This window comes from Alternaria viburni (genome assembly GCF_023758015.1).
Source record: "Alternaria viburni strain BMP 2772 chromosome Unknown scaffold_19, whole genome shotgun sequence".
NCBI lineage: Eukaryota > Fungi > Ascomycota > Dothideomycetes > Pleosporales > Pleosporaceae > Alternaria > Alternaria viburni.
The window spans coordinates 465,270-490,381 of record NW_026055788.1 but is presented as its reverse complement, the minus strand read 5'-3'; the positions used below and the strand labels follow the sequence as shown (position 1 = coordinate 490,381).

Sequence of the window (25,112 nt, the reverse complement as noted above, 5' to 3'; positions counted from 1 at the left end):
GTCGATGGACAGAATGCAGGGCCACAGCTTAGACTGGAGGTGCTACACGCGATGATAACATGGAGCTATGATGCGGCGGTGCAAGGAACCGGGCTCCACTAACGCCCGTCCCATGCCCTACCAGATCGTCACAGCCTTATCAATGCCTTGGCACACCTGCTTGACTTTTGACAACTGTAAACGTAGGTTACTGACAAGTGCAAACATATGATTTACTGATTTATTGATATTTTGCTGTACATGCTATAGCGCTTAATAGATCGCAGTATCCACTGCTCTGCCTATCGTCGCAGGCTTGCGCCATTCCACCTAAATCAAAGAGCCTAACCTTATGGCCGGCGGGTATCCATCCCTCATACAAACACCAAAGATTTTTTAAGTTCCAAATGCGCCATTCCATGCCGATGCTGTGTGGAGTTTCCACTGTCCTCAATCCATGCCATCAATGCGCCGTTCAATGTGGGGGTATATACGTGCTATCAACGTTCGAAATATAAACAGAAACATGCGAGAGAAGATGGTGCGCCGACAAGCTACCTGTCGTGATCTGTCCGAGTGTGGTTCTCGGGTCTGCTAAAGTCGATGGTTGATGTCGACTCGTCTTGTGGCAACGGTGAACTCGGTGCAGACGGCGGTTGTCGCATCTCTGTCCCAAGACCACCAGTGTTGTGTTGGCGACCAAGCGGGGCTGCCGGCGAGAACCGGATACGGGGAGTGCGTGTGGAGTTTGGCGAGGCCGACAAATTGACGACCTCGCTTGAATTAGTCCCTCCATGAGATTGATCTTGTTCGCTCGGAGTTGGCGCACTCGCTTGCTGCGTACCCGCACTGGTAGAGGACTCGTCCTGTTGAGCTTGTTGCTGCTGGCGGATGATGTCTGGAGACCAGGTTTGGCCCCGAGGTTGAGCTGGAATGATCGTGACAGGCAGAGTCGTTTCGTGCTGTGACCCAGGCTTCTTCTTCGACCTGAGCTTCTCGCCTTGCTGTGCAGCAAAGGTGCCCAGCCGATCGGCTAGAGCTAGCCCGTTGTAGTTGCGAGGGGGTATGTTGGCTGCAACATCGTCCACCGCGAGTGGTTCGATGACCTGCCCCCTCTGGAGTTCCTTTGGTGGGGTCCGTCCTTTTCGTCGAAATGGGTTTCCTAAAGCTTGCCATTGGAATCTACTCCGGCTGGTGACAGGCTCCAGTTCTCCTCCCTTTTCAGGATCCTCAGGATCAGCTGGTTGAGCCTGAGATTCCTGTGATGAGTCTTGTGTTTGTGGTTGTGCTTCACGATTTCCTGGTCGATCGTCTGCCGGAGCGTGCCGGGGATTCACAGGTGTATCGCTGAGTGGATGATAGCGGACTGTGTATACAGTCGAGTCAGCACTGGTGGTGTCTGTCCTGCTGACCGGTGATGCGATGACTGGTACCGGAGGCGGGGTCTGCACTCGTACATAGGCCCGCGAGTTGCGGTCTCCACGTGCAGCAGATGCCGACCGTCGCACAACTGGTGGTGGTGCAGGAATGTGGATGGTGCGCTTCTTTCGTGCTTCTGCTCGTGGCGATTCGGTCATCTTGCGTCCAAACCTCTGAGCAAGGTCGTTGAAGCGGCCAGCATGTGCTGATGTGAACGCGCCGACGCCGAAGCCGCCTGAGCTTCCCCCACTCTTCTTCTCATCTTTTTCTGATAGCTGGCCCTTGCGTTTCGAAGGCCATTTGGAGTCGGACGGGGTGTTGTCGAGCATGTCGTCTCCATCGTATATTTCTCTCCCCAGAATTCCGTCTTTTCTCTCTTCTCTTTCCAGTGCTTCAATGCGCTCCACCCACTCCCAAACGATGACACTGGCAGCAGCGGCCCCTACCCAGCGGAAGTAGTCTCCCCATCCGGCAATGGTGTAGTTGGCGATATCGGTAATGAAAAATACGACGGGTGTGAGAATGGCGATGATAGATAGCAGGGCAACGACGCTCATGTTCCACATCATGGAGTGGTAGAAGGCGTATCGTCTCTTGGTGATGGCGTAGTACATAACCCAGGCGGCGTAGAGCATGCTGAGTGATAGTTGGAACAGGTAGCTGAGGGCGGGGATCGCGGTGTCGAAGTGTGCGGGGCGGCGTTGGTTCTCATAGGGACCGAAGCTGTTCAGACAGCTGAATGCAATGTCGAGCAGGATGAGAGCGAATCCGACCCATTTGATGATGACCTTCTCTTTGTGGCGCGGGAATAGGCGTATCAGAGTCTGTACTTGTGCGAGCCAGAGGAAGATGTCGGAAACAACGCGCGAAACCTTGATTTCCATGCCAGCCACGACCTGGTCGCGCAGCTCCATGGCGTCGATGAAGCCCTCCTCGTACTGGCGTTCGGCGATCTTGAACGTGTCGGCGGTGGCGAGCGTCAGGGAAATGGCGACGGTCAGGGCCGCGGCCTTCTGCAGCCATGGACGGCTTCCGACTCCGATGATGGATCCGCTCCCTGTTGCGCCGCTGATCATGCCGCGTCGTCCCATGAGCCCTGAGCGTCCCGAAGCGTTGCCGACGAAGAAGGTGCGTGGTGTGATGATGAGCATGATGACGAGCATCCAGGCGATGACGGTCGCGGCGCCTGTCGCGTAGGCCTGGGGCGTGATGGAGGCGTGGAAGGGGTCGCGCATGTCGGCGACGCTGGTGATGCCCCCCGTGCCGTCGTCGATGTTGCCCTGCTGGGTGGCCGTGTTGGTGCAGAGCGGGCGGAAGACGGCATTCTGGTCGAGCGTGATGGTGTTGCCGGGCGAAATTTCGATGGTTCCGTGGGCCGGCAGCTTGTACGAGGGACAGTGCTGGTATCGGTCGTCAGTCGCGTGCGTGGAGGGCGTCGCGGTCGTGATACTCACGTAGGGTCGGGTGGCATCGGGCGCGCGACGGTCCAGGAGAGGCGCTCCATGCCGCCAGGACTCGGCCTCCCACATGGTCGGTCGGCGGTTATACTGGTCCAGCAGCAGTTCGTGTCCGGTAGAAGAAGCCCATGGAGATTCAGACGAGCGACATGGCCTGTGTGTGGTGTTGAGGTCGAGGGTCGCCGTCGTGGGTTAAGCGTCAAGGCCAAGTGGGAGGTGTCTGGGCGAAGCTTGAGGGAATGCAGGCGGTCCCGGTGGCACCTGCCGTTCCAGACTGCCACTGCCCGCCGCTGATTGGCGCGTCTTTCGGCCCTTCCAAACAGAAAGTCAGAAACTACCACCAGCCGCGGAGCCCCCAGTCACTCCGCAGCCCGAAACGTCGCAGACTGAAGCCAGCAGAGTGGGCCGCGTGTGCAACTCCAAACTGCTTCACGCGCGCTCTAGGCTTTCTCGCCCGTATCAATCGCGAACACTGTGCAGCCTCCTCAGGGTGAGTCTCGTCCGCGCATGAACCAATCTCGTCGGCGCAGGGTGGCAGGGCGCGCGCAGCCTCGGATCATATCGGGGAGACATGGGGGACCCTCTTTTCGCGACTGGGGAAGCTGGATGCCTTCCCCAGCACTGACAGCAAAATCTAACCACCTGGCCGCTACTGCACCCGCCAGATCAATGTGTTCATGCGACGATGAACTGCAGAAAATATGGTTTGACCGTTCCCTGCTCACGCTTCAAACGACAGCTCGGGGCTAAGATTCACTACTGCTACTGTGTCTATCCCAGCCCAGGCCTGAGGCTCACAGATGGCGTGATCTCGGTGACAGCTGCACCATGACTGAAGCCCAGTCGGCACAACAACATCGATATTCTTAGTTCAACGTCGACTTCATCCCAAAACCGGATTCTGCGTCCTCGTAATGCACCAGCGAACACATCATCGCGAGTGGTCTGTATACCAGCCGTTGTAGCCGGGCATCGTCCGAAAAACACTTCGAGTCGACCACGTGCATGCGCTTCGCTCAATTGAAGAGAGCGCGTTCAGTTCATTCGACATACGAATCGAGCTGTCTCGATCTGTTCAACCTTGGAGAACACCAACCTCAAGAGGCAATCGGGACAAGCTGCTTCGTGCGGGCGAACATCCGGGAAAGCTTGAACACGCCTACGTTCTGGCCATGCGCGTCTAGAACCACCAACACAGCTCAGCCTGGTCTGACGCGCTTGATCCTTCCGTGAACACCTCTGCAGCTGTTCGCCAAGGGACACTACATGCTGCCGACTTCCGATCCTGACGCGCTCGTAGCCTGCAGTCAGTGTCGTGCAACATGGCGAACCTATGGAACGTGTTGTCAGCCGAACTCTGTTGTCAGCTCTCACCGTTGCGATAACTTGGGGCTATGTATACAGCGAACGGGTGTCACCAAAACCATCATCTCCACGGATAATGCTGGAATTCGACACGCAGATACACTCGACTCAAGTCGAGCGTAGACTTTGAATACCACATGCAACTGATTTGTATGTCTGCGTGACATGTCGGTCCAGACTGCCCTTCCAACACGCGCGCTCTTCTGTTTTGCATTTCCCCTACAGTATTCTACGCTTTGCTCTTTGCACCTTGGCGCAGCGTAGCTTTTGTACGGTTTAGAAATGTTCATATGTAGGTGTGGGATCTAAAATCTTCTAGGTGCATAGAGGTATTAGAACCAGGTGGCTTGGTGCCCTGAAGTTTGTCAAAGCAGGGCATCGTCGCCTTTGAGGAAATCAAGTAGGTTTGTAGCATTGACTTATGAGATGTCTTGTGGAAACCTGGGTATGTGAGTTTGTAGGTAAAGATTGGAACTGTTTGTCGTGCACACCTCATTACCAGACATGTATGTGAAGCCACATTCAATGCGACGAACGCGTTCTCACATAGGAGTATGTGAACCTATTTGATGTGCTAGGTATAAGTATCCCTCGACATAGCCATTCTTGCATTGCTTCTTTAAAACACGCATTATACTATCGACAACTACAAATACCTTCCAACTTACTCATCACTTCAATCAGTATTCGCCTGGAGCGAACATCAGCACATCAACCAACCACGTTTCTTCCAGCCACGAACAACTACAAAGAGACCATTACAACGTTACCTAGCTATATTACGCCGAATCTCCCACCGATAACCTGCTTGTTGATATAGAATCCTTTCACGCAGGAAGTGACATCTTCAAGCTCATTAGAACACGATGAAAGACCTAGTGTTAGCACCAAAGAGCAAGATCGAGATAAACACATACCGCCAAGATCTCAAAGCTTTGGAAGCACTGCGGGCCGGAAAACCAGAACCCAATTTCAACAAGAAGAAGCGACTTCCGCCCCCAAACGAGGGAAAGGGCCTGTATGACCCAGTGTTGGCACCAAAGAGCAAAATCGAGATGAAGAAATATCGCCAACAGGTCAAAGCCTTGGAAGCTCTGCGGGCCGGAGAACCAGAACCCAAATTCAAGAAGAAGTGGGTTGAGCCCCCAGATGACGGAAAGGGCCTACCACCTACAGTTATAAGAAAGGGTACCGTGGAGAAGAGAAAAAATAGCTACTGGGGGAACGGCTGGGACGAGCAGATAAAAGCTGAGCGTCTTGAACACAAACAAAAGCAGGCGGAAAAGTTTCACTCGAAAAATAAGGAGAAACAGTTGAGATCTAACATGATTCAGAACAAAAGGAGGAAAGATATACTTGATGAGAGCAAAAACAGGCATCACGAAATGTTCATGCTCACCCCGCATGTGGACCATAAGGAAGTATTCAAACGGAGCGAACAAGAGGAATACGATAAGGCCCGTGACCTCAAAACGTTCAAAGTACCAGCAAGGAAGACGGTATCAAAATGGGGTGCAGAGTACGACAAGATGGAAGGCCCCCTAGTTTCAAATCACATACAGCAGAGTGCGATAGCTATTCCTCCAGCCGCTGGCGCACGAGCTCGTAGATTGAGCTTCCATGACAAGACTGAGCTGGGCAAAGCAGTGCAAAAGAAACCGATCGACGACAAGAAGCACTTGGTTATTGACAAGAAGCCAGTCAACCAGCGCCCACACCGCGAGATCTCACCAGCCTTTCCGGCTCAGCCTTCAGGTCGTAGGGGTAGTTGGCACGGACGTGTAGAAGATGATGGATCCGGGGTATTGCAACGAACGCGAGATCCCGCAAAGAAGAAGGATGACAGTGCATATTACGAACGGTTGATTCACGGACTTGCAATTGATCTTAATTATGGATCTTTCGACGAAGCTTACCTTGATATAGAGAGATCGATGAAAACTGGGGAAAAGATCGATGTCAAACAGCGATCTGATGATATGTGGGCGAAGCGCTGGCGGGATTTCGATCGAGATATGATCAGAGAGGGCGTCGATCCTGAATATTTCAAGTCAAGTTTCTAAATAGAGGAATTCGCTAGGTAGCGTCGAGAGGAGGTGGAGTTTTGAGATGAGTAGGGTTTACGTAGAGGAGCTTCAAGAAGACGTGTACCATGGGATGTATCGCCTTACGATATAATCGACTGTGACGCCGCTGGCGGTGCCATGTCTAGATTTCCCCTTGAATAGAGTGAAGTGCACCTTTAACTCAAATCAGGGCATGGTCTTGGTTTGGGCCGGTCAGTGAGATGGTACTTTGGTATATAGTCGGACTCCCGAGGTCATCCATGGATGTAGTATCAAAAGAGTCTCAAGATCAAGCTTTCACAACGGAAAGAAACGAAAGAGTGACATCCTGTGAAATGAATCTGATATGTGTAAATGTTGTTCGAAGACCTGGATTACAAATTCGTTATGTGCAGTTGCCACCTGGGCAGTTGAAGCCCGCGTAGACGCATGACGCTAGCGCACGTGCTCGCGCGCCTGCCTGAATCGCCGGGGCCTTGCAGATGCGCACTCTTTCTGCCGCCCCACCGTCATCGAAAGGAAGACGCATTGTTGCCGTCTTGGAGCACTCTCTACAAACTTTTGAATAATATAATAGTCGCGCATTCATCCTCGGGAGTCTGCGACACTCGCACATCTACAGCGACGTTTTCGCAACGCGATTGTCCGACGCGACGGCGCTGCGCAAGATAGAAGCTGGGCCGACACTTCAGTGAGAGACATCCATAGTGAAGCAGACTCCAAGACTGGACACGCCAAGATGGCACCCAAGAAGGCGCGCGATCGCAAACGGCAGACCAAAATCAACTTTTCACCTGCCTCCCATTCGTCACCTGCGACTAAATCGACTGCCGCCACGACTATGGGAACCTCGCCGTCGCGGCCGAACGCCACGGCAACGAGACCGACAAGACGAGCGCCTAGCAGAGTCTCCAACAAGAGCAACAACAATAAGCCTCATTCTTCAAGCGAGGACGAGTTGGTAGTGGGAACAAACAAGGCGATGCGGTTAGGGATGCCAGTCGGGGGCACAGCGCGTGGTATGTTCGATGGATCGAACAATGGCTCTGCCAGCTCAGAGACGTCGGAAGAGGAGGACGAAGTACAGGTGGAGCAACCGAAGTCGCGAAAGCGGAGACGAGCACCGACGCCCAGCGAATCTGAAGACGAGGAACCGACAGTCACAGTCATCCCGCGCAAACGACAACGCCGTGTTATCGAGATCGGATCTGATACATCAGAGAAACCGAAGAGCAAGAAGAAGGATGCGAAGAAGAAGTCTTCGAAACACAGCAAACGACGAGAGAAGAAGGAGAGTACACCAGAGGAGGAAGAGTTGCGACCTGCGCCTCGCAGCAGCCGAAGAAAGACTGCGGAGAAGGCCCCTACGCCAGACGAAGATGAGGATGAGGACGAACCTCTTACCCCAGCACCGAGCTCGAGACGGAAGATCGTTCGCAGGCGTTCTCCATCCGCTGAAGAAGAGGAGCAGAGCCCACCTCGAAGCACGAGGCGCAGACTGAAAAGACGAAAGTCACTTTCAGAAGATGAGGAAGAGCCGCCAGCCACGCCCCAACTTAAAAATCTTGGGGATGCTGCGTCAGACGATGAAGATCAGGAAGAGGGCGAGGGAAGCGCAAACAACGACGAGGACGACGAGGAGCAAGACGAATTGAAAGAGGAACTTGCGTTTCTGCGATCCTCTCCATTACCTGATCGCGGCAGATTGAGAAGCACGCAAGGCAAGCCCAAAAACAAACGCCAGGAAGCTCTAGAGGCATTGAAAAGGCGACGTGCTGGTACCAATGAACCGCCCTCTTCTGCGACACCTGGGCGCAAAAGAGCGCTTGTGGTGGAAACAGACTCCGAGTCTGAACTCGAGGTTATCAAGGAAGAGCCCGACAGTGATCTTGAGATCTTGGAACAAGATGACATTGAAGACGACGAACAAGAGTCAGACCGCGATGCCAACGCCCTTGACATGTTCCAGGAAGACCAAGAAGATGAGCACTTCATCGACGACGATCCGGATAATGTGATCGGAGAACCGTCTGTCAATGACGATCTCGACGAAATGCGTCTGGCGTTCAGTCTGTCGCGCGCGAAAACACGGGATCTGTTCAAGCACGCTGTCGAGTGGATGGTCATGAAGAAGATTCATCCAGCTTTCGATGCGGAAAAGAACGTCTACGTGCTGACTTTCCGCAAACTGGACGATGAGGTGAAGGGCCTCGCAGGTTCCAAGTACACATCCTCAGCCTGGACAGCAGACTTTACCAGAGCCATTCGCGCAAGACCGTTGCTCTTGATGAACGAACTCAGCGCTGCCGAAAGGGCCGTAATGTCGCCACATTGCGAAGCATGCAACCGAACCAACCACACAGCTAGCTTCGAGGTCCTCTTCCAAGGCCAGCCCTACCATCCGGAGACACTGGAACCTCTCGCCAATGCCTCAGATGACAGCGATAGCGACAGTGACTCTGCCTTATCCGCCGACTCTGAAACCGACCTCAACGGCGAAAAGCCAACCTTCAACTACCAAGGAGACCGAATACCACCAGAGTCCCACCGCTTCCCACTGGGTTCGACTTGCAAAGCTAATGCTCAAGTTGCGCATACTTTGTACCACTGGCGCTACAATCTCTACCAGTGGGTCAAAGACTATCTCAAAGATGAGGGACATCTGACTGCGGAGAAGTTAGTCAAGCGAGATGGACGAAGCGATCGCAAGAGGGAAAAAGAGGCAAGGAAGATTGTGGACACTATGGAGGAGAACGGGCGCATCAGGCAACTCTACCACTCGTACAAGGATCAGCTCAGGGCAGCGGTGGAGGCAGAAAATGATTATGCAAATGGATGGGGTAGGAGGGGTTGATGATTTGTGCGTCTGCTTCGAGGGACAGGGCGGTACTAGTAGCCTGGATTACTTTGTTATTGACGAAGGAGCTGGCTTGTATATCAGCACATCATTTCGACCGATAACGAGTGTAGACGTTGAAATGACGACGAAGAGAAGTCCAACGTATCAATTCGTAACTTTTGGGTATCATATGCTTCGTGACTTTTGTGTTCGAGCCTTCTTTCTTTCTTGCCTATTCCAACTCAAAGCATCTCCTCTTCCTCCACAGGCGCCGGAACGCCCTGCGCAATCTCAACATCCACCTCCTTGCCGTCGCCCTTGACCTCACCATCTTTGACCTCAGCACCTTCCTCGGCGGCCGCCTCATCCTCGTCCATATCCTCATCACTAACCCACTCCCTTTCCTTCCTCTTCTCCTCCGCCTCCAACTGCTCAAGCGCAACCTGCTTCTTCGTCTTCTTCGTGCCATCGCCATTGACGTCCTCCCATTGCTTGGCCCTATCCTTGATCTTCTGTTCTTTGCCCACACTCTTCATCCGCTTCTTCTCGAGCTTCTCCATGTTTTCCTCCGCACGGTCGAGGCCCTTTTCGTAGCGCAACCGTTGTGCGCGGGTCATGTTTGTGCCTTTCTTGCGCTTCTTCTGGATGCCGGCATCTTTTGCGGCGAGGGCGTGGGGGTTTACTTTGGAGGGCCGCGATGGCGAGGCAGAGTCGCGGGTTGTGTGGGCGGGTTTTTGGGCGGCTTTGTCGAGGTTGAGGGAGGGGGAGACGGCGCGACGGGCGGTACGGGAGTGAATGCTCACCGCTGTGTGGTTGTTAGGAGTTGTTCATGAGGATGGTGTATTCGTGGTACATACGGCGCTTCTTGACCTTTGCTGTCTTTGCCATTGTGTTTGTTTCTTGCTGTCGCTACAGAGTTCCAGTGGTGTGAAGGGATTGAGCAAAGACGCGCGATTCAGTATACGAATCGCGGTACGTGGTATACTCTCTAGTGAAATCTCGTGTGCAGTCGAAAGAAGTCTCAACTGGAGCCAAAATCATCTCCAAAAGTCCCCACTAGCTCGTGAACGCGAACCCAAAATTCGGGATCCACTTGAGCCGCTAGCGCGCTCCCGCACCTTCCCCGATGACCCTTCAGAATCGCGTGCCTCGCCCTTGGCCTAGATATTCACGCCGTTCCGCCACCACCGCCGTCGCCCGTCTCGCCCCGACTGTCGCACTCAGTCTCTCGCCCATGTCGCAGACAAACACACCGCCGCGTTTGCTCTGTCTGACCACAACTACATCCATGCGCTGGCCCGAAGGTTGAAAGACCCACCGTTTGCGCCTGCAACCGCTACCCATACTCCTAGTTCAACCTGGAAAAGCCTTTCGCTACCGCCGCTCCCACAGCCTGCCTGTAGCAGCCTAGCGTTTCAAATTTATTCCTACCTTGCACCCAGCTATGAGCTACGCAGAGTACCCCGAATTCGAGGCCTATCAACAACGCTGGAACACAACCCAGTCGCATACCATCACGTCCGCTCTGCTCGGCGCTATCATCGGCCTATACGTATTCTTCAAAGCCTTGGACGTACTCGGATTTCCCGTCTGGGATTTTATACAGCGCTTTCTCGAGATGGCGACTGACGTCCTGCGCATGCGCAGCGCCTCCTTCAGCTCAACAACCTCCAACACCAGCGACGACGACACCACACAACAGGGCGGCATGTTCGGTAGCCTCTTTGGCATGAGTCCGGGAAATCTACTACAGAAAGGGGTACGAGGGTAAAGTAGCCGCCACGAATAGCTGTCAAGATATTTTGCTAACTTATTACTAGTATGTAGCCCCCTTGCTATACTTTGCTAACGCGGTTCTAAGACATCTTACTATTCGTGCTGACAGCTTGATAGGTGTCGCGAACGCCTTCTCGCATGGCCCCAGCGACGTGCCACCAGGCCTGGGCAATATCAGCAATTCTTGTTACCAGAACAGCGTTATCCAAGGCCTCGCCTCCCTTCCATCGCTACGCGACCACCTTTCCAAGACGACCTCCGCACACCCCGCGCTTACCTCGGAGAGCACAAATGGCGCGCTATTCGATATCATCACTAAGCTCAACGACCCTGCGAATACGGGTCAGCATTTCTGGATCCGTGGCAAGTTGAAGTCGATGAGCACTTTCGAGCAGCAGGATGCGCAGGAATATTATAGCAAGATATTGGATGCGCTCGACGAGGAGGTCAAGAAGACTGCGAGCAGTAAGAGGCGATCGTCAGTCTCGTGGCTTGAAGTCACAAAGAGCCTCAGTGACTCTAAGGACCTGGATGAGAAAGCGCACGACGGAACAGAAAAAGGATCGGATGCGACGGAAACATCACCTCAGATTCCATCGAACCCGCTCGAGGGACGCCTCGCCCAGCGCGTTGGCTGCACATCTTGCGGCTACTCTGAAGGCCTCACGCTCATTCCGTTCAACTGCATCACCGTATCCCTTGGCAGGAACTACAATTACGACGTCCGTGAATGTTTAGATGAGTATACCACCCTAGAATTCATCGATGGCGTCGAATGCGCAAAGTGCACGCTGCTTAAGCTGGAGAAAACACTCGCGCCCCTAGTTGCTGGCAAGCCGGAATCGCCGCTGAAGGCAAGACTAGACGCTGTACAGGAAGCACTCGAAAAGGAGGATTTCGAAGACAAGACTCTGCTGAAGACTCTGAACGTGCCAAAGAAGAACTGGGTGCAGAGCACAAAGTCGAAACAGGCAGTCGTTGCGCGAGCGCCCCAATCGTTAGTCCTTCACGTCAACCGAAGCAGCTTTAACGAGTATACCGGTATGCCGTTCAAGAACACCGCAGGCGTCGCATATCCCTCAGTGTTGGATCTTGGGAACTGGTGCTTGGGTGGCATTCCTCATGGTTCACAAAAGCCCGCTGCATCGGAAGAAGAGTGGCCAAAGGATCCTAGACAGTCGATGCTAGCAAGGGATGAGCCCATGACAGACTCGCCCTTCCAATACCGACTGCGCGCCGCTGTCACGCACTATGGTTCGCATGGTAACGGTCACTACGTCTGCTACCGCTCGCACCCTAAACCTGCGCCTAAGCCCAAGAGCGATGAAGACGCTGAAGTGTCATCAACAAAAGACGAGGAGGGCGAAGACGTTGCGATGGAAGACTCACAAGAAGACTCATCGGCACCACAGCAAGAACAATGGTGGCGCTTCAGCGATGACAGCGTGTATCCAGTGTCCGAGGAAGAAGCGCACCAAGGCAATGTCTTCATGCTCTTCTACGAGCGCATCGATGAAAACAACCCCTTATCGCCAGACGCCAGGGTAGATTCTATATCTGCAGCAGAAGAGGCGCCCTTACCACCAGCTGATCTTTCCATCAACGAGTCAACAGTCGTGGACGATGAAGCCATCAAGGTCGCCCTACCCGAAGACAACGACGACGATCTCCTCGACACCCTCCCCACACCAACACACCCACCTCCCACTCTCGACCCTGCGTCACCAGCACCTCCAGCCCCAGAACCCGCCTCCCCCTCCCTCACAATCAGCACCCCCACCGAGCCCACCCACCCGATCATCCAACACGACCCCGAAACCGAAGCCAGCGACGCAGAATCCGAAGACGCGCCTTCTACCCAACTCACCTCGGATTACGAGTCTGAAACCGATGTTTCGACGCCGCCGAAATCTACGCCTACTTTGCCAAAGGTCAGTCCGCATCTTATGCGCACGGCGGGGAATGCGTCGAGTAGAGGGGATAGTGGGAGGCAGAGTTTGCCGTTGGTGTCGGCTACGTAGTTTGGCAGCGGCGCGAAACGGATTAAGCTGGAGGGTGCGTGGTGTGGTGTTTTGTAGACCAGGGAGGATAGTGGAGAGTTGAGGATAGTGCTGGCGCGTGGATGAAAATGAGGGTGTTGAATGTTTTACATGGGACTTGGCGTTGAGGTTACCTGTTTGCCCGACAGGGTCAGGTTGGCGTTTTTGACTCATCTTTTCCGTGTGGGTATCGTATAGCTAGTTTTCTGAGGTCATTGCTATTCTTGACTGCTATGCTATCAATTCTTCAAACACAGTACTTTTAGTCTTCTTCAAACGTATTGTGAGGTAGTCATATTCTTAGTCGGGCTTTCTATGTACTCATCTATGCTAATATCCCGTACTTCGCTCCCAAAAATGCAATGCCAAACGCTCCTATACATCATGCATCTATATACATTATACATCAACCAGATCTTGATCTCACGCCTGAGAACCCTGCATCACAACATCCCCATCCCCATCATCAACTCCCTCCTGCGTCCCCGCCAGACTCGCCGTACCCTCCTCCCCACTCTCCTCGGTCCAATTCTCGCCTCTCCAGCCCAGGCCCGCCCACTCCCTACCCGCGGTGCGCATGACAGCGTCGAAATCTACATCGGCATCGAACCACCTATCCTTCCTCTTGGTTTCCCTGACACCACCTTCGAGTGCTACACGGCTTGCGCGCGTGGTTCTACCTCTTTTGCCTCCTATTCCACCAGCACTAGTCAGTAAGCTTGACATGCGGACGCGTTGTTCTTCGAGGATCTGCTCGTGCGCTACGATGCTGCGGACGTAAGGTGCTAGGTCGAGCGTGATGATGCTGAATGTGCGGTCGAATGAGGATGGTGTGAGAGTGAATGAAGTGCGCTCGGGGAGGAGTTGGTCTGGTGGCGCGGCGAGAGGGTCGAGGGCTCCTGCAAAGTCAAGACGTGTGAGGGTGGTGTCTGCGTTTCGGTTTCTGCGATGCTGGAGTATAGCCTTTGCGTAGTCGGTTTCTGTGCGTAGATAGGAGGTTGCTGATAGGCTGTGGCTTTGGGAGAGGTCCGGGTATGTACGCTGGATGAGAAGATGTGTTTGTGTGGAGAAGGCGGTGTCGAGGTTCAAGAAGTCTGAGCTATGATCGACTTGGAGTAGAGGTGCGGCAAGCGTATAGCTAAGGCGTGCTTTGTCGGTAATTAGTGGCTGGGTGGAGTCGGTAGGCTGGTCAGAGCTGGACTCATATGTGGGCAGGTCGACGCGACAGAACACGTCGGCGGCACTGAGCGAGTCGGTGTAATCCTCCAGACGCGCGAGCTCTTTCAGTTGGTCAGCCCGGTCCCTGTTGGGTGTTCCGGATGACTGTGCACCGATTGCTTCAGAGACTCCCCACGCCGACGGGCTGATACCCCAATCAGCCCAGACTTCCTGCAAAAGCTCTTCTTCCTTATCAAATGCCGGATTGCCCTGCGTTTCGAAGACGTTGTGTGATAGCCAACCCATGCCAGATGTGTATGTGCCTCCACTGGCAACTCTCAATGTTTGACCGTGTTCGTCCAAGTCTTTACCAGGTGGCCAACGCTGGTACATCCACTCGAGGCCTCCCTTCCTATCGCCTACAGACATCTGGCACCAGAAGTCAAGTTCCATGATACTAGCTCGTAGGTCGTGGTCCTTCGATTCATACATTTCTTTCACAGTCTGCCGCTCCAAGATGTGGCCTTCCCTGCCAGCAAGAACAAGCAAGTAATCTGTAGCCAAGTCCACGGGAGGGGGTGCTAGCCGAAGGACAGCTGCAAGGGGCAAGTCCTGCATGGGTATCTGCCGCTCATCGTTGCAAGTGATGACGATGGGACGCTTGGACAAAGAGGCAATTTTTGTAATCTGCGCCCAGAACTGCTGGTCTTCCTCGAAGAGTATATCAGCCTCTTCGATGAGGATCAGCGATTGCTTCTGCGAGTTGCGCGAGGCTTGTGCCATGGGCAGTGTAGCCTGGGCTACGGGTGCTGGGCCTTTTCCGACTTCTGGTATCTTCGTCTTGACTTTCGGTTTGACCGTTCCGGCTCCGGGCTTGACTTGGAAAAAGGAGGTCATTGTCCCTTGTCGGCCACTGCTGATGTCCTCTTCTAGAGCAGTGTCTCTGTCGGCACCATTCGCGTCGTCGGCAGCTTGAGCGGTCTCTTGCACAGACGGTGCGTTGCGTTTGTGATTTACGAGGTGGTTCCCGGTCATATCACCGACCTTGTCTTGTATGTCCTTCCCTGAACGGCGCATACCGGCGTGAATCTCGAATACTTCGAATCCCATTTCCTTTGCGACGGCATGCACAGTTGCGCTTTTTCCGCAGCCGTGAGGACCGCTGATAAGTACGACGTTCTTATTACGCGTCCACTGCGGTTGCCTGTAAGATCTCGGCTGTGTGAAGCTGGTCCCTTCCGCAGCTGGGAGCATGACCATGTCCTCCTCATCCTCTTCATCGTCTGCTACAATGAAATCGTCTAGAGCTTTCTTCCGCTTCTTCCGCGGCGGCTGCTTGACATCCAGCGTTGTAGCGACTTTGGCTGCGCCGCTTACAGCCATGACGGTCAGACTCTGTAACCAGTCTTTGAGAACCACTGCGTCCATGCCAGTTTGCAAAACGTGCGATGTACTCTTCGGGCAGTACTTTAGAGTCCATGGTTGGGACTCGCATTTGGCCTCGTCAAATGGCGTGAGACAATGCTCGATTTCTCGGAACAGATCTTTGACAGCGGGGTGAGACGGCTTCTCTGGGAGCTCTGAAGAAGGTAACTGGGCCAGTAGTTGTCCACGTACCAGGCGCTGGATCTCCGACCCAGTGGTAAGTAGCCTTTTGGGCAGACGAACATCTTCAGGAGGCTCAAACTCGGAAACTGATCGAGTCTCGCTCCTACTGCAACCCTGAAGGCCTCGCGCCAGCCTCGCGACCACGTTCTCGTGTTCCGGTAGTATCACCACAGCTTGCTTCAGCTTGCGAGGTCTGAGTGGCAATTGCATACATGTGGCATTGTCTAGACGCGGCGATGGGGATTCCAGGTTGCGGACATGCGCGTTCTCACGAGTGGGCCAGCAGACTTCGTTGAGACCAGATTGTTTTCCCGTATTACTTGTCTGCAATCCTCGCCTAAAAACCGGTGGGCCCTCAGGCGATGGATCTCGTCGAGTCTCGGCGCGCAGCTTTCCCGGAGTCACAGCGCTCTTCCTTGGGGTTGGAGGTGGCAGTTGTGCGACGACTTTCGCTGGGAGAGCGTCATCCGGGGCTTTGCCGAGAAAGAAGGGATGTGTGCTCTTGGCCGGCCCAGCTGGTTTCGATGTCGCCTTCTTTTGGGCCGCTGGACGCGCTGCCAGCTTCTTCTTTGCGTTCAGAATCTCCTCAATTTTCTGGCCCAAAGCAGATCGGCTTGCTGCATCAGTTCCGTATCGTATGACTGTCACGGTGGGAAGTATCTTTGGCTTCGCGCGCGGGCGACCTCTTCTTTTCTTCGGTGACGCTACGGTATCGAAAGCTGGTTTCGGTGGGCTGGACACTAGTCTGCCGCTCTTGGTAACTCTTATCTGCTTCTTCGGGGTTGTTTGCTGAGGTTCGTCTGCGACAGGACCGGATGGAAAGGCGGCTGCATCCAAGTCTGGCAGAGGCTGTGTGCTAGGCGTAACAGCTTCTTCCGGTATCGCATCCACCACCATGTCGCCTATATGAGGAGCTGGTTCTTGTAGCCCTTGTACCTCAAGGGGCCTCGCAGCTTCCACCTGCAGTTGTTGGTGCCAATTGTAAGCATTGGGTTCCGATTGCGCTGAAGTCGGTGGAATGGAAGGCTCTGGCGACGCGGTCTTCTGCCTCTTCCTCCGCTCGTGGTTTGGGTCGACCTCTAGTGAAGCCTCTACGGGTATGTTCGCGTTGCCTGAGTTGGCTCGATCGTTGTTTTGTATCGTCGGAGGGCGAGTGAATTTGTCTAGAGAGGCTTGGTTCTTCGCGTGAGAAGCTACCTTTTTGCTCTTTGAGGGATCGGCCTTTCGTGGCCTCTTCTTCTGTCCTTGCGTGGAATTGGCATCGGTATCGGTGGTTTCGGGATTGTCGAGTGCATGATCGGTGGGAGTTGCGTTTGCGATTGGCGATGGGTCTGGTACGTGGCCGTCTAGGAATCAGGTAAGCGCGGAATTTGCGAGTAGTATGGTGGCATACTGGTAGCTTTGGTAAAGAATGGATGTACGTTCTTGCCCTCTAGATTCATTGCAGGTTGTACTGCTGTGAGGGCCATTTACAGATTGTAAGATTATGCGAGTAGTCCAGACATGAATGGGAAGCAGATGTAGTAGTAACAGGGTGGGGCAGGTGATTGCAATGGCCGGAGGTGCAGGGTGAAGGCGTGTGGTCGTCGTCGCTTTCAACGATGATCGAAGACACTTCCGGGGACACGCGACGTGACGCGCCGACGCGCTAAGGGCGCCACTAAGAGCCACACTTTAGCCTCCGCCAAGATTTCGCACCGCCTGCCTTTCTGCCGGAGCTCCAATCTTTTTTTCGACAGACACTCGACCGCGCAACCACAGCACGCGCCTCACCCTACGGTTCACGCAGACCTCAGCTTATCCGACACCCGGGTCTGGCAAACATCATGCCGTTCGACCAACCGATTGGCGCTCCATTCACATTGGCCTCGCTGTCCAGGCCCATCGGCTCCACCAACGGCCATGTTCACGCTGCTGGAGTATGCAGCATTAGCGGCATAAAGAAGAGGAAGCGCACCGAAATCGCTGTCGGCGTCGATGGAGAGGGTGTGTCCATATACAGCGTAGGTACTTTTTTATTGCGACATGGGATATGCGCTCAACTCTTTCCCAGCTCCAAAATCCTCAACTCGTCACTTCCTATGCGCTACCGCCGAGCGCAACCTTCGCGGCCGCCCCGTACTCGATCTATCGCAAAGGCTCTTCGAAGACTTCGACACAGCGCTTTACCTACGTTTCCCTAGCCGCGTCGTCACCGGCCGAGAAACCCTCACTCGTGTGCTTCCACGATAAATCGTCTGGCGACCATACCGAGACCACCAAGACGTTGTATACGCCCCCCGATGTTGCGCGCGTCTCGACACTCGACTCGCTCCCTGTCGCACCTGGCGGCTCAGCTAATGATGCGACGCACGACATACTGGCGACTTTCGACAATGGAGATGTCATGTCTCTGTCGGCCGATCTCCAGGATGTCAGGTGGGCCGTAAATTTGAAGGTCCTCCTTCCGTCCAGAGGTACCGATGTGGATATCGAGCATATTACGCTCGCCAGTGCCAGGTCGGTCATACGAGGGCTCCTGCGAAGCCGACAAGACATCGCTACCATCTTGGATCCCACTCCAGACGAAACCTCGGATCTTCTCGACCTTGTTCAAGTTCTCTGCATCGTCGAACGTAAAGCAGACAAAACGAGGGCACTCACCCTTGTTCAAGTACAGCCAAGATCCGCCGATCTTACTACGAACCAGCTCTCGCCCCTGAAACACCTAGTATCGTTGGACCTACCGCAACCAAAGGCCTCAGCCGCACGGGCTCCTACATCTCAGGTCGCTCTATACCCTTCCAATGGGGCCCTTCACATTTTCGCAAGCGGAAGTCTGCTATCTTACGACTTGTCTGGAACCGTACCAAAGCTCCAGTCGGAATTTGCGCTTCCCGGGTCGGCTGTCGACTCTTTCCTCAGAACTTCCCAAGATGTCATCTTCACCACGTCGCAAAATACATGCCGAGTGTTCGATGTCAAGTACAGCTCTTTGCAAGCTGTGCAATCCATGAGCCCTAGTCCGTCCACATCAGAGTCTCTAAGCCCATCGAAGAAGAGGAAGCATACACAGCCCGAGAGCGACGAGCAGAAAGTTTCACCATGCAGCCTCGTGGCGTACTACGCCGACACCGGACTGATTGTTGCTGCTCGAGAGGACGAGATATTTGGTATGCAGTTTGGTGGAGCAGGATCGCGCAAACGGACCAAGACCGAAGGTACTCTTCTTATCGACGCTCTTGGCAAGGGAATCGCACCAGAATCGACTCTCAGCACAGGCGACGCTCAGAAATGGCAGGAGCGAAAATGGAAGCTCAACAAGTACGCCACAAGGGGTAAGATTGCAAAGTTCGAGCGATCCTTTGCGACAGACCTGGGTATCGAAGTTGAGTCTGCCGATGCAGCTCAGAAGCATGAGAATGAGGTAAACGGCGGACCCTTGACGAACGGAGGGGGCCCAAGTCTTCCTGACGAGGATGCTATGGTCGTTGACAAACTCGACGATGAAACTTCCAAGGACGACCTGCCCAGATGGACAATTCCCAAAACCATTCCTGGCCACCAACGACAGCAATACCGTCAGTATGCACTATACGCATTGAGTAAGATTTTCTACTGGGTAGATGCCACCGAAGAGGAATCACAAGGACAGTTGAGGGTCAGCTTCTTCCCACCCAACGTTTTTCAGTGGCTTCTACAGATTGGACATCTTACCAAGGAGTCCATCCGCCGATCCCTTTTCGATGGAACCAACGAGCAAATGCAGTCAGCTTCCGCTATCGTGGATGGGGATATCGTCAAGGCTTTGGTCGAATACGATCCCGATCTGCACATCCTCTCAGCAGTACTCAATCACACTCAGTTCCTCCCAGTGGGCGAGGTCGTTCAGGCTATCAAGCTTCTTATCCAAAGTATAGATGACGAGCCAAAGGACAACGAAGCAACAAAGCTTTTGACGAATGGCACCAATCCATCAGACGACGACATGGACCTGGACTTTGCTACCGAGCTCGAAGCAGCCTCGCACGAAATCGATCATGCCTTGTCGGTGCTTGACCATGGTCTGTTGACGCGCAGCCACACACTGCGACCCGCTCTGATCCGGCTCCATACCTTCTCAGCACCAATAGTCAGTGCAACTCTTCGCTCAATGTTGCCGCGGCGAGACCTCGAATCGCTGATTCGCCTTCTGCATCTGGAGTTGAAGAACGGTGGGTGGTCTTCGCCACTGGGCTTTGTAGAGACAGAGTCGCCTCATGCTGAGAACTCAGGCGATGACCCTGACGACCATGCAGTCGCCATCATTGCTTCTCTTCTCTCTACTACTCTCGACGCCATTGGCGCAGGAGCTTGGTTGGCTTCTGTCGGTACAATCTCCGCCTCAGAGACCGGTGAAGACATGCTCAAATCGTTAAACCGGGATGCATCTGTAGCACTGAGTGGTTTCTTCGAAGCTCACTTCATACGTGGTCTACTTTCAGAGTTCCTACGCTACGCTTCCACTGTACCGACATCGAAGAAGCCCTCTAACAAGACTTTGGAGGTACAAGGCAAACCATTCGGTGTCGCGAGCAAGCTTAGTGGAGAGGAAGATTTGCCTATGCTGCCGCTTGGAGCCAAGGCAGACCAGGGCGTGGAGAAGATGAAGAGCGGCAAGGGAGGAAAGAAGGAGCCGCGAAGCAAGAGAGAGATGGGTATGCTGATCAGCAAACGCGTGCCGAAGTACAGCTTCGAGCGCATTGTTGTATAGGGCATTGCTTTTGAAGTTTGTATATAGCAGCATATACCACAGATCGTACGAACTACCAAGCATCTTCTTTTCGGCGTTACCAATACAGATAGCCCGGACGAATCTGATGAACCTTCGCGTGCCCATGCCGTATGCCGACTTTGCGACATTGCGACATTGCAATTACAAGCGGATGATAACCCAGACCGAAGGCCCGAATGGCTGGGAAGTCCCTGTGACTAACCTTTAGATCTGTCTTAGCGCGCGGCTTGGCCACTCACATCACGGACCATGACGTCGACCGCGCGCGTGAAAAATGCCGAACGCGGCGCGACTCTCGGGTGCGGAGGATCGGTGGCCCCTATGGGGATTCGTTGGGCGATCTAGCCTTGAAGGACTCTCAATAATGTCTTAACTGTTGCTGGATTCATCTCTCGCTACCTGCTCATCTACCTAGGTAGTCGATTGAACTCACAGCGCCACAATGGCGTCTACCGCGACGGGCCGGAATGTTGCGGATAAGGAAGAGGTGGATTCCACGAACACAGCAGGGGAATCACCACGCGGCGAGCAGGGGCAGTCGGACGATTACCACCAAGATGCGACACTCACGGAGGACAGAGCAGATGGAGAGAAGAAAGAGAAGAAGCCGTCAAAACTCAAAGCAGCGTGGACTAAACTCGGTCTCGATCCGGGCACGCTCATGATGATGGGCAAGGCGGCACTGCCTCCGACAATTTGCCTTGCGATGTATCAGGCGACGCCCGTTGCGCAATACTTCACTACGTTGGGCTACCTGACTGCTATTATCAGTATCCTAGGGTTCTGCATCATGCCGCGCGCAAAGTTCATTCAGACGATGACGATGAACATATTGGCGACGTGTGTTGGTTCGGCTCTCGCTATGCTCATGGTTTGGTCGGGAGTCAAAGCCCGACAACATACGACTGTACCTGGAGCACCACCACAACGTTACAACTCTTCGCAGTCGGCAGTCCTTGGAGTGTGGCTTTTCTTCCAAATCTATGTTATCAATGCTATGAAGGCGAAGTTTCCCCAACTGGCTTTTCCGGCAATCATTTACGCAATTCAGGTCAATGTTGCAGCGACTAATGGCTTCTTGTTTCAAACAGTACCGCAATGCGAGTCCTTCATCAGAAGACTGCTAGTGGCATTCTTGACTGGTTTCGCGATCGCAACCGGAGTGGCCCTATTCATCTTCCCTGTTACATCGCGCAAGGTGGTGATGAAGGAAGCAGCAGGATACATTGGCTTGTTGCGAGGGACTCTGGGCGCGCACAAGAACTACATCCACAGCCTGGAAACAAGCGACATGTTCGGCGAGAAGTACGTGCCAGAGGACGGAGATGGGAAGAAGAAGGCGAAACCCAGGCCGGAAGTAGCGGCTATCAAGAAGATGACTGGTTCACTGCAGGCGTTGCACGGCAAGCTTACTGCGGACTTACCGTTTGCAAAGCGCGAGATCGCATATGGAAAATTAACGCCAGACGACCTCGAGGGCATGTTCAAGAACCTGAGGGCGATCATGCTGCCAATCTTGGGTCTCGGCTCGGTTATGGATCTTTTTGAGCGGGCGGCTGAAATCAACCACTGGGATGGACAAGAAGACGAACATGACGAGGAGATCAGAAGGCAAACCGTTCAGGAATGGAACAACATGTTTCAATTTGTTCATGAGCCGTTCAACAACATCTTCCAGGCTCTCGATGATGGACTTGCACACGTCATGTTCAAACTACAGCTGGCCAAGCCGCCGAAAAAGAAGAAGGGCCAGAATCAGGACGACGCCGAGGCGAAGGGTGACGCTATCAAACCAGGAGAACCGGGCTTCGCAGAGTACATGCAGAAGCAAGCCGACGCCTTCTTCAGCAGGAAGGAACCTACTTTGCGCCATTGGGTCGAAACCAAGGGCATCAAGCTTCGCGACGATTACTTCTCGTCTCCATCAGCACTTGACGAAGAAACTCTGAAACTCATGCCGAGCGTCACCACACGAAATCGGGACCAACGACAGCTCTTCATGGTACTCTACGTCATGTTCCTACTCAACTCCATAAGCCGGTCCGTGATCGAATTTGTCAAATTCGCAGATGAGCGCGATCAAGCGACTTTGAAAAGCAAGTTCATCTGGCCTGGTGGACGGCGTTTCAAGAAATGGGCGAAGAGCATCTTCGCGAGCCAGGACTCTACCTCCGACGACGAGACGACAGTTGCGGGTTTCGACAGGAGCAACACGACTGTTTACATGGGTGAAGCGTATAAAGAGAAGAAGGACCCAGAGCATTTACCGCCTACAAACGCGTGGCAGAAGTTTGGCAATGGTGTACGTGGCATCTCACGTTTCCTGCGAAGTGATGAGTCGGCTTTCGGTTTCCGTGCTGCGTGTGCGACGATGAGCATAGCTGTTGTCGCTTTCCTCCGTCCAATGCAACAGTTCTTCGTCGAACAACGCTTGGTCTGGGCTCTGATCATGGTGGCCATCTCTATGACCCCGACAGCTGGCCAATCAATTTTCCAGTTCATACTCAGGATCGCAGGTACAGCCGTCGCAATGATAGTAGCCTGGCTCATTTGGTACATCCCTGGGCAACAGACTGCGGGTATCCTGGTTTTCCTTTGGTTCTTCGTCGCAATCGGCTTCTACATCCCATTAAAACGCATGGATCTCGTCATCGTCGGAATGATCAGTGTGGTCACTGCTACTATGATCGTCGGTTATGAACTCCAAGTTCGTAAGATCGGAGAGCAGGCCGCAACAGCAACGACGGGTCAACCGGCATATCCTATCTACACACTCGGCCCCTACCGTCTTGCCACTGTGGTCGGTGGTCTAGCTGTCGCCTTCTTCTGGACAATATTTCCCTACCCCATCACCGAGCACTCTGCGCTCCGACAGAAACTTGGCGGCGCGCTATACCTTTCGGCAAATATGTACAGCATCATGCACGAACAGGTCATGGGCCGCATCCGCGGTGAGCTAGGCGGCGACGAAGAGACTGACAAAGAGAGTCCAGGCTACCAGCTCGTCAAGGCTCGGAATAAGGTCTTCGCCAAACAGATGCTCACCCTGCAAGGACTGAAGATGCATGCCGGATTTGTCAAGTGGGAGTTCCCGCTTGGAGGCAAGTTTCCCAAAGAAGAGTACGAGAAAATCATTGGTTACGTCGAGAAGTACGTATTACCCCCAACAATGCAGCACTGTAATGGACTGAGCATGACTAACAACACACATCAGCATCGTGAACTACACGGCCCTCCTAGGCTACGCCTCCCAAGCCTTCACCCACCCCTCCCTTAACCACCAATCCGCCGACCCCACATCTCCCGAAGCAGAAGAAGGCGCCTTTCAAGACCACCATTCTGCCCAATGGTTCAACGACTTCCGCCGCGTCATCCTTTCCGCAAAAGTAACTTCGCATGAGATTACCTCATTACTCGCAATGCTCTCTTCCAGTGTCACAAACGCACAGCCCTTGCCTCCTTATCTACACGCCCCACCAGGTGGGCAGCTCAGCCGGAAACTAGAAATGGTGGACCCCGAGATCTTGAGCTTGAGACACATCGCCGAGCCAGGATACGCGGCCTTCGCGGTCATGAGTATAAGTACGAGATGTATACACATGGATATCGAACGGTTGTTGAAGGCCGTCAAGGGCCTGGTGGGCGAGTTGGACTTCTCATTCCATGTCGTTAGCACGAAGGATGCTGCGAGTTCGGATGACACGCTTGTTAAGAGGAGTTCGAGGAAGCAGGATTAGACATTTTATAGACTGCACAGCTTTTGTAATGTTTGGTAATGGGAAAGAGATTCACACGATTGTATATAAGGTTGAGCAAGGTTGGTTATGACAAAAGTGTAATAGTAAGAGGGGGCGTCCCCATCCATACGAAGAATCTAGCTAAAGAGCGACGAGAAAATTTCATCGCCAACCGTGTTACACCACATCACCTCTCTCTCGTCAGCGGGCATCGGAGTGTTGGACCCGGCGCCGCTGACTCAAGAAATCCGAACATCCATCAGAGCGCACTAAATCATTCTCGCAGAAACGCTTGCCATATCATCCTCAAGTTTGAGCAAGAATCTACTGGCAAGTACCAACAGCCCTCGCGGAGAAGATAGGCTTGTTAGGTCCGAAAGTACCGCAGCGACCAGTGACATCGTAGACGATGCTGTTGACGCTCGAGCAAGTGTTGTCAGAGTAGGCAACGACTAACACGATCAGATTAGTTCTCATCATCCCGAAACCAATTGCTTCATTCAAGGTAACTCACGAGTGCAACCGGCAGGCAGCGCCGGCAAGTCGGTAGGGAGGATCAACGCGGAGTCTGTGTTTCCGCTGAAGATGGGCGAGGTGGGGAAGCAGCTGCCATCGGCGGGGATGTAAGCGGTCGTCACGGCGATGCCGCTATTGCAGCCTGGGCCAGAGTAGAATTTGAGGGGGACGGTTTCGAGGCGCTTGCTCATCTCCGTTGGGGCGGCGTTGATGCTGACGGCAGCGATGAGGAGGGCGATGGTGGTGGTGAACTGCATTTTGAAGGGTGTGTGGGGTTGGTTTGCTTGAGCGAAATGTAGTTGAAGGTGTTAATGATACTGTTGTGATGAAGACTAGATGATGGGTAGATGCTGTATTATTTATACTTTGTCGTGAGACTCATTTCCTGGGCAAGGTATGC

General features: G+C 53.7%; 9 protein-coding genes across 9 annotated transcripts; 5 read left to right on the top strand and 4 right to left on the bottom strand.

Annotated features, from left to right (window-relative positions):
* Window positions 1–533: 533 nt before the first annotated feature.
* J4E79_008287 (uncharacterized protein) lies at window positions 534–2,927 on the bottom strand (the record flags this gene model as incomplete). Its single annotated transcript, XM_049357146.1, has 1 exon — window positions 534–2,927. One exon carries the CDS (start codon window positions 2,925–2,927, stop codon window positions 534–536), a length of 2,394 nt encoding a protein of 797 aa, XP_049208510.1.
* A 2,159-nt stretch (window positions 2,928–5,086) lies between these two features.
* Window positions 5,087–6,283, top strand: J4E79_008286 (uncharacterized protein; the record flags this gene model as incomplete). The annotated part of the gene is made up of 1 exon (XM_049357145.1): window positions 5,087–6,283. The coding sequence occupies one exon, from the start codon at window positions 5,087–5,089 to the stop codon at window positions 6,281–6,283; it is 1,197 nt and encodes a 398-aa protein (XP_049208509.1).
* A 742-nt stretch (window positions 6,284–7,025) lies between these two features.
* Window positions 7,026–9,140, top strand: J4E79_008285 (uncharacterized protein; the record flags this gene model as incomplete). The annotated part of the gene is made up of 1 exon (XM_049357144.1): window positions 7,026–9,140. One exon carries the CDS (start codon window positions 7,026–7,028, stop codon window positions 9,138–9,140), a length of 2,115 nt encoding a protein of 704 aa, XP_049208508.1.
* Window positions 9,141–9,367: 227 nt separating this feature from the next.
* J4E79_008284 (uncharacterized protein) lies at window positions 9,368–10,013 on the bottom strand (the record flags this gene model as incomplete). The annotated part of the gene is made up of 2 exons (XM_049357143.1): window positions 9,368–9,930; window positions 9,983–10,013. 2 exons carry the CDS (start codon window positions 10,011–10,013, stop codon window positions 9,368–9,370), a joined length of 594 nt encoding a protein of 197 aa, XP_049208507.1.
* A 556-nt stretch (window positions 10,014–10,569) lies between these two features.
* Window positions 10,570–12,922, top strand: J4E79_008283 (uncharacterized protein; the record flags this gene model as incomplete). Its single annotated transcript, XM_049357142.1, has 2 exons — window positions 10,570–10,840; window positions 11,019–12,922. The coding sequence occupies 2 exons, from the start codon at window positions 10,570–10,572 to the stop codon at window positions 12,920–12,922; spliced, it is 2,175 nt and encodes a 724-aa protein (XP_049208506.1).
* A 441-nt stretch (window positions 12,923–13,363) lies between these two features.
* J4E79_008282 (uncharacterized protein) lies at window positions 13,364–17,148 on the bottom strand (the record flags this gene model as incomplete). Its single annotated transcript, XM_049357141.1, has 2 exons — window positions 13,364–17,052; window positions 17,100–17,148. 2 exons carry the CDS (start codon window positions 17,146–17,148, stop codon window positions 13,364–13,366), a joined length of 3,738 nt encoding a protein of 1,245 aa, XP_049208505.1.
* Window positions 17,149–17,532: 384 nt separating this feature from the next.
* J4E79_008281 (uncharacterized protein) lies at window positions 17,533–20,438 on the top strand (the record flags this gene model as incomplete). Its single annotated transcript, XM_049357140.1, has 2 exons — window positions 17,533–17,709; window positions 17,760–20,438. The coding sequence occupies 2 exons, from the start codon at window positions 17,533–17,535 to the stop codon at window positions 20,436–20,438; spliced, it is 2,856 nt and encodes a 951-aa protein (XP_049208504.1).
* A 463-nt stretch (window positions 20,439–20,901) lies between these two features.
* J4E79_008280 (uncharacterized protein) lies at window positions 20,902–24,196 on the top strand (the record flags this gene model as incomplete). The annotated part of the gene is made up of 2 exons (XM_049357139.1): window positions 20,902–23,609; window positions 23,674–24,196. 2 exons carry the CDS (start codon window positions 20,902–20,904, stop codon window positions 24,194–24,196), a joined length of 3,231 nt encoding a protein of 1,076 aa, XP_049208503.1.
* Window positions 24,197–24,520: 324 nt separating this feature from the next.
* J4E79_008279 (uncharacterized protein) lies at window positions 24,521–24,969 on the bottom strand (the record flags this gene model as incomplete). The annotated part of the gene is made up of 2 exons (XM_049357138.1): window positions 24,521–24,648; window positions 24,711–24,969. 2 exons carry the CDS (start codon window positions 24,967–24,969, stop codon window positions 24,521–24,523), a joined length of 387 nt encoding a protein of 128 aa, XP_049208502.1.
* Between the last annotated feature and the right edge of the window lie 143 nt (window positions 24,970–25,112).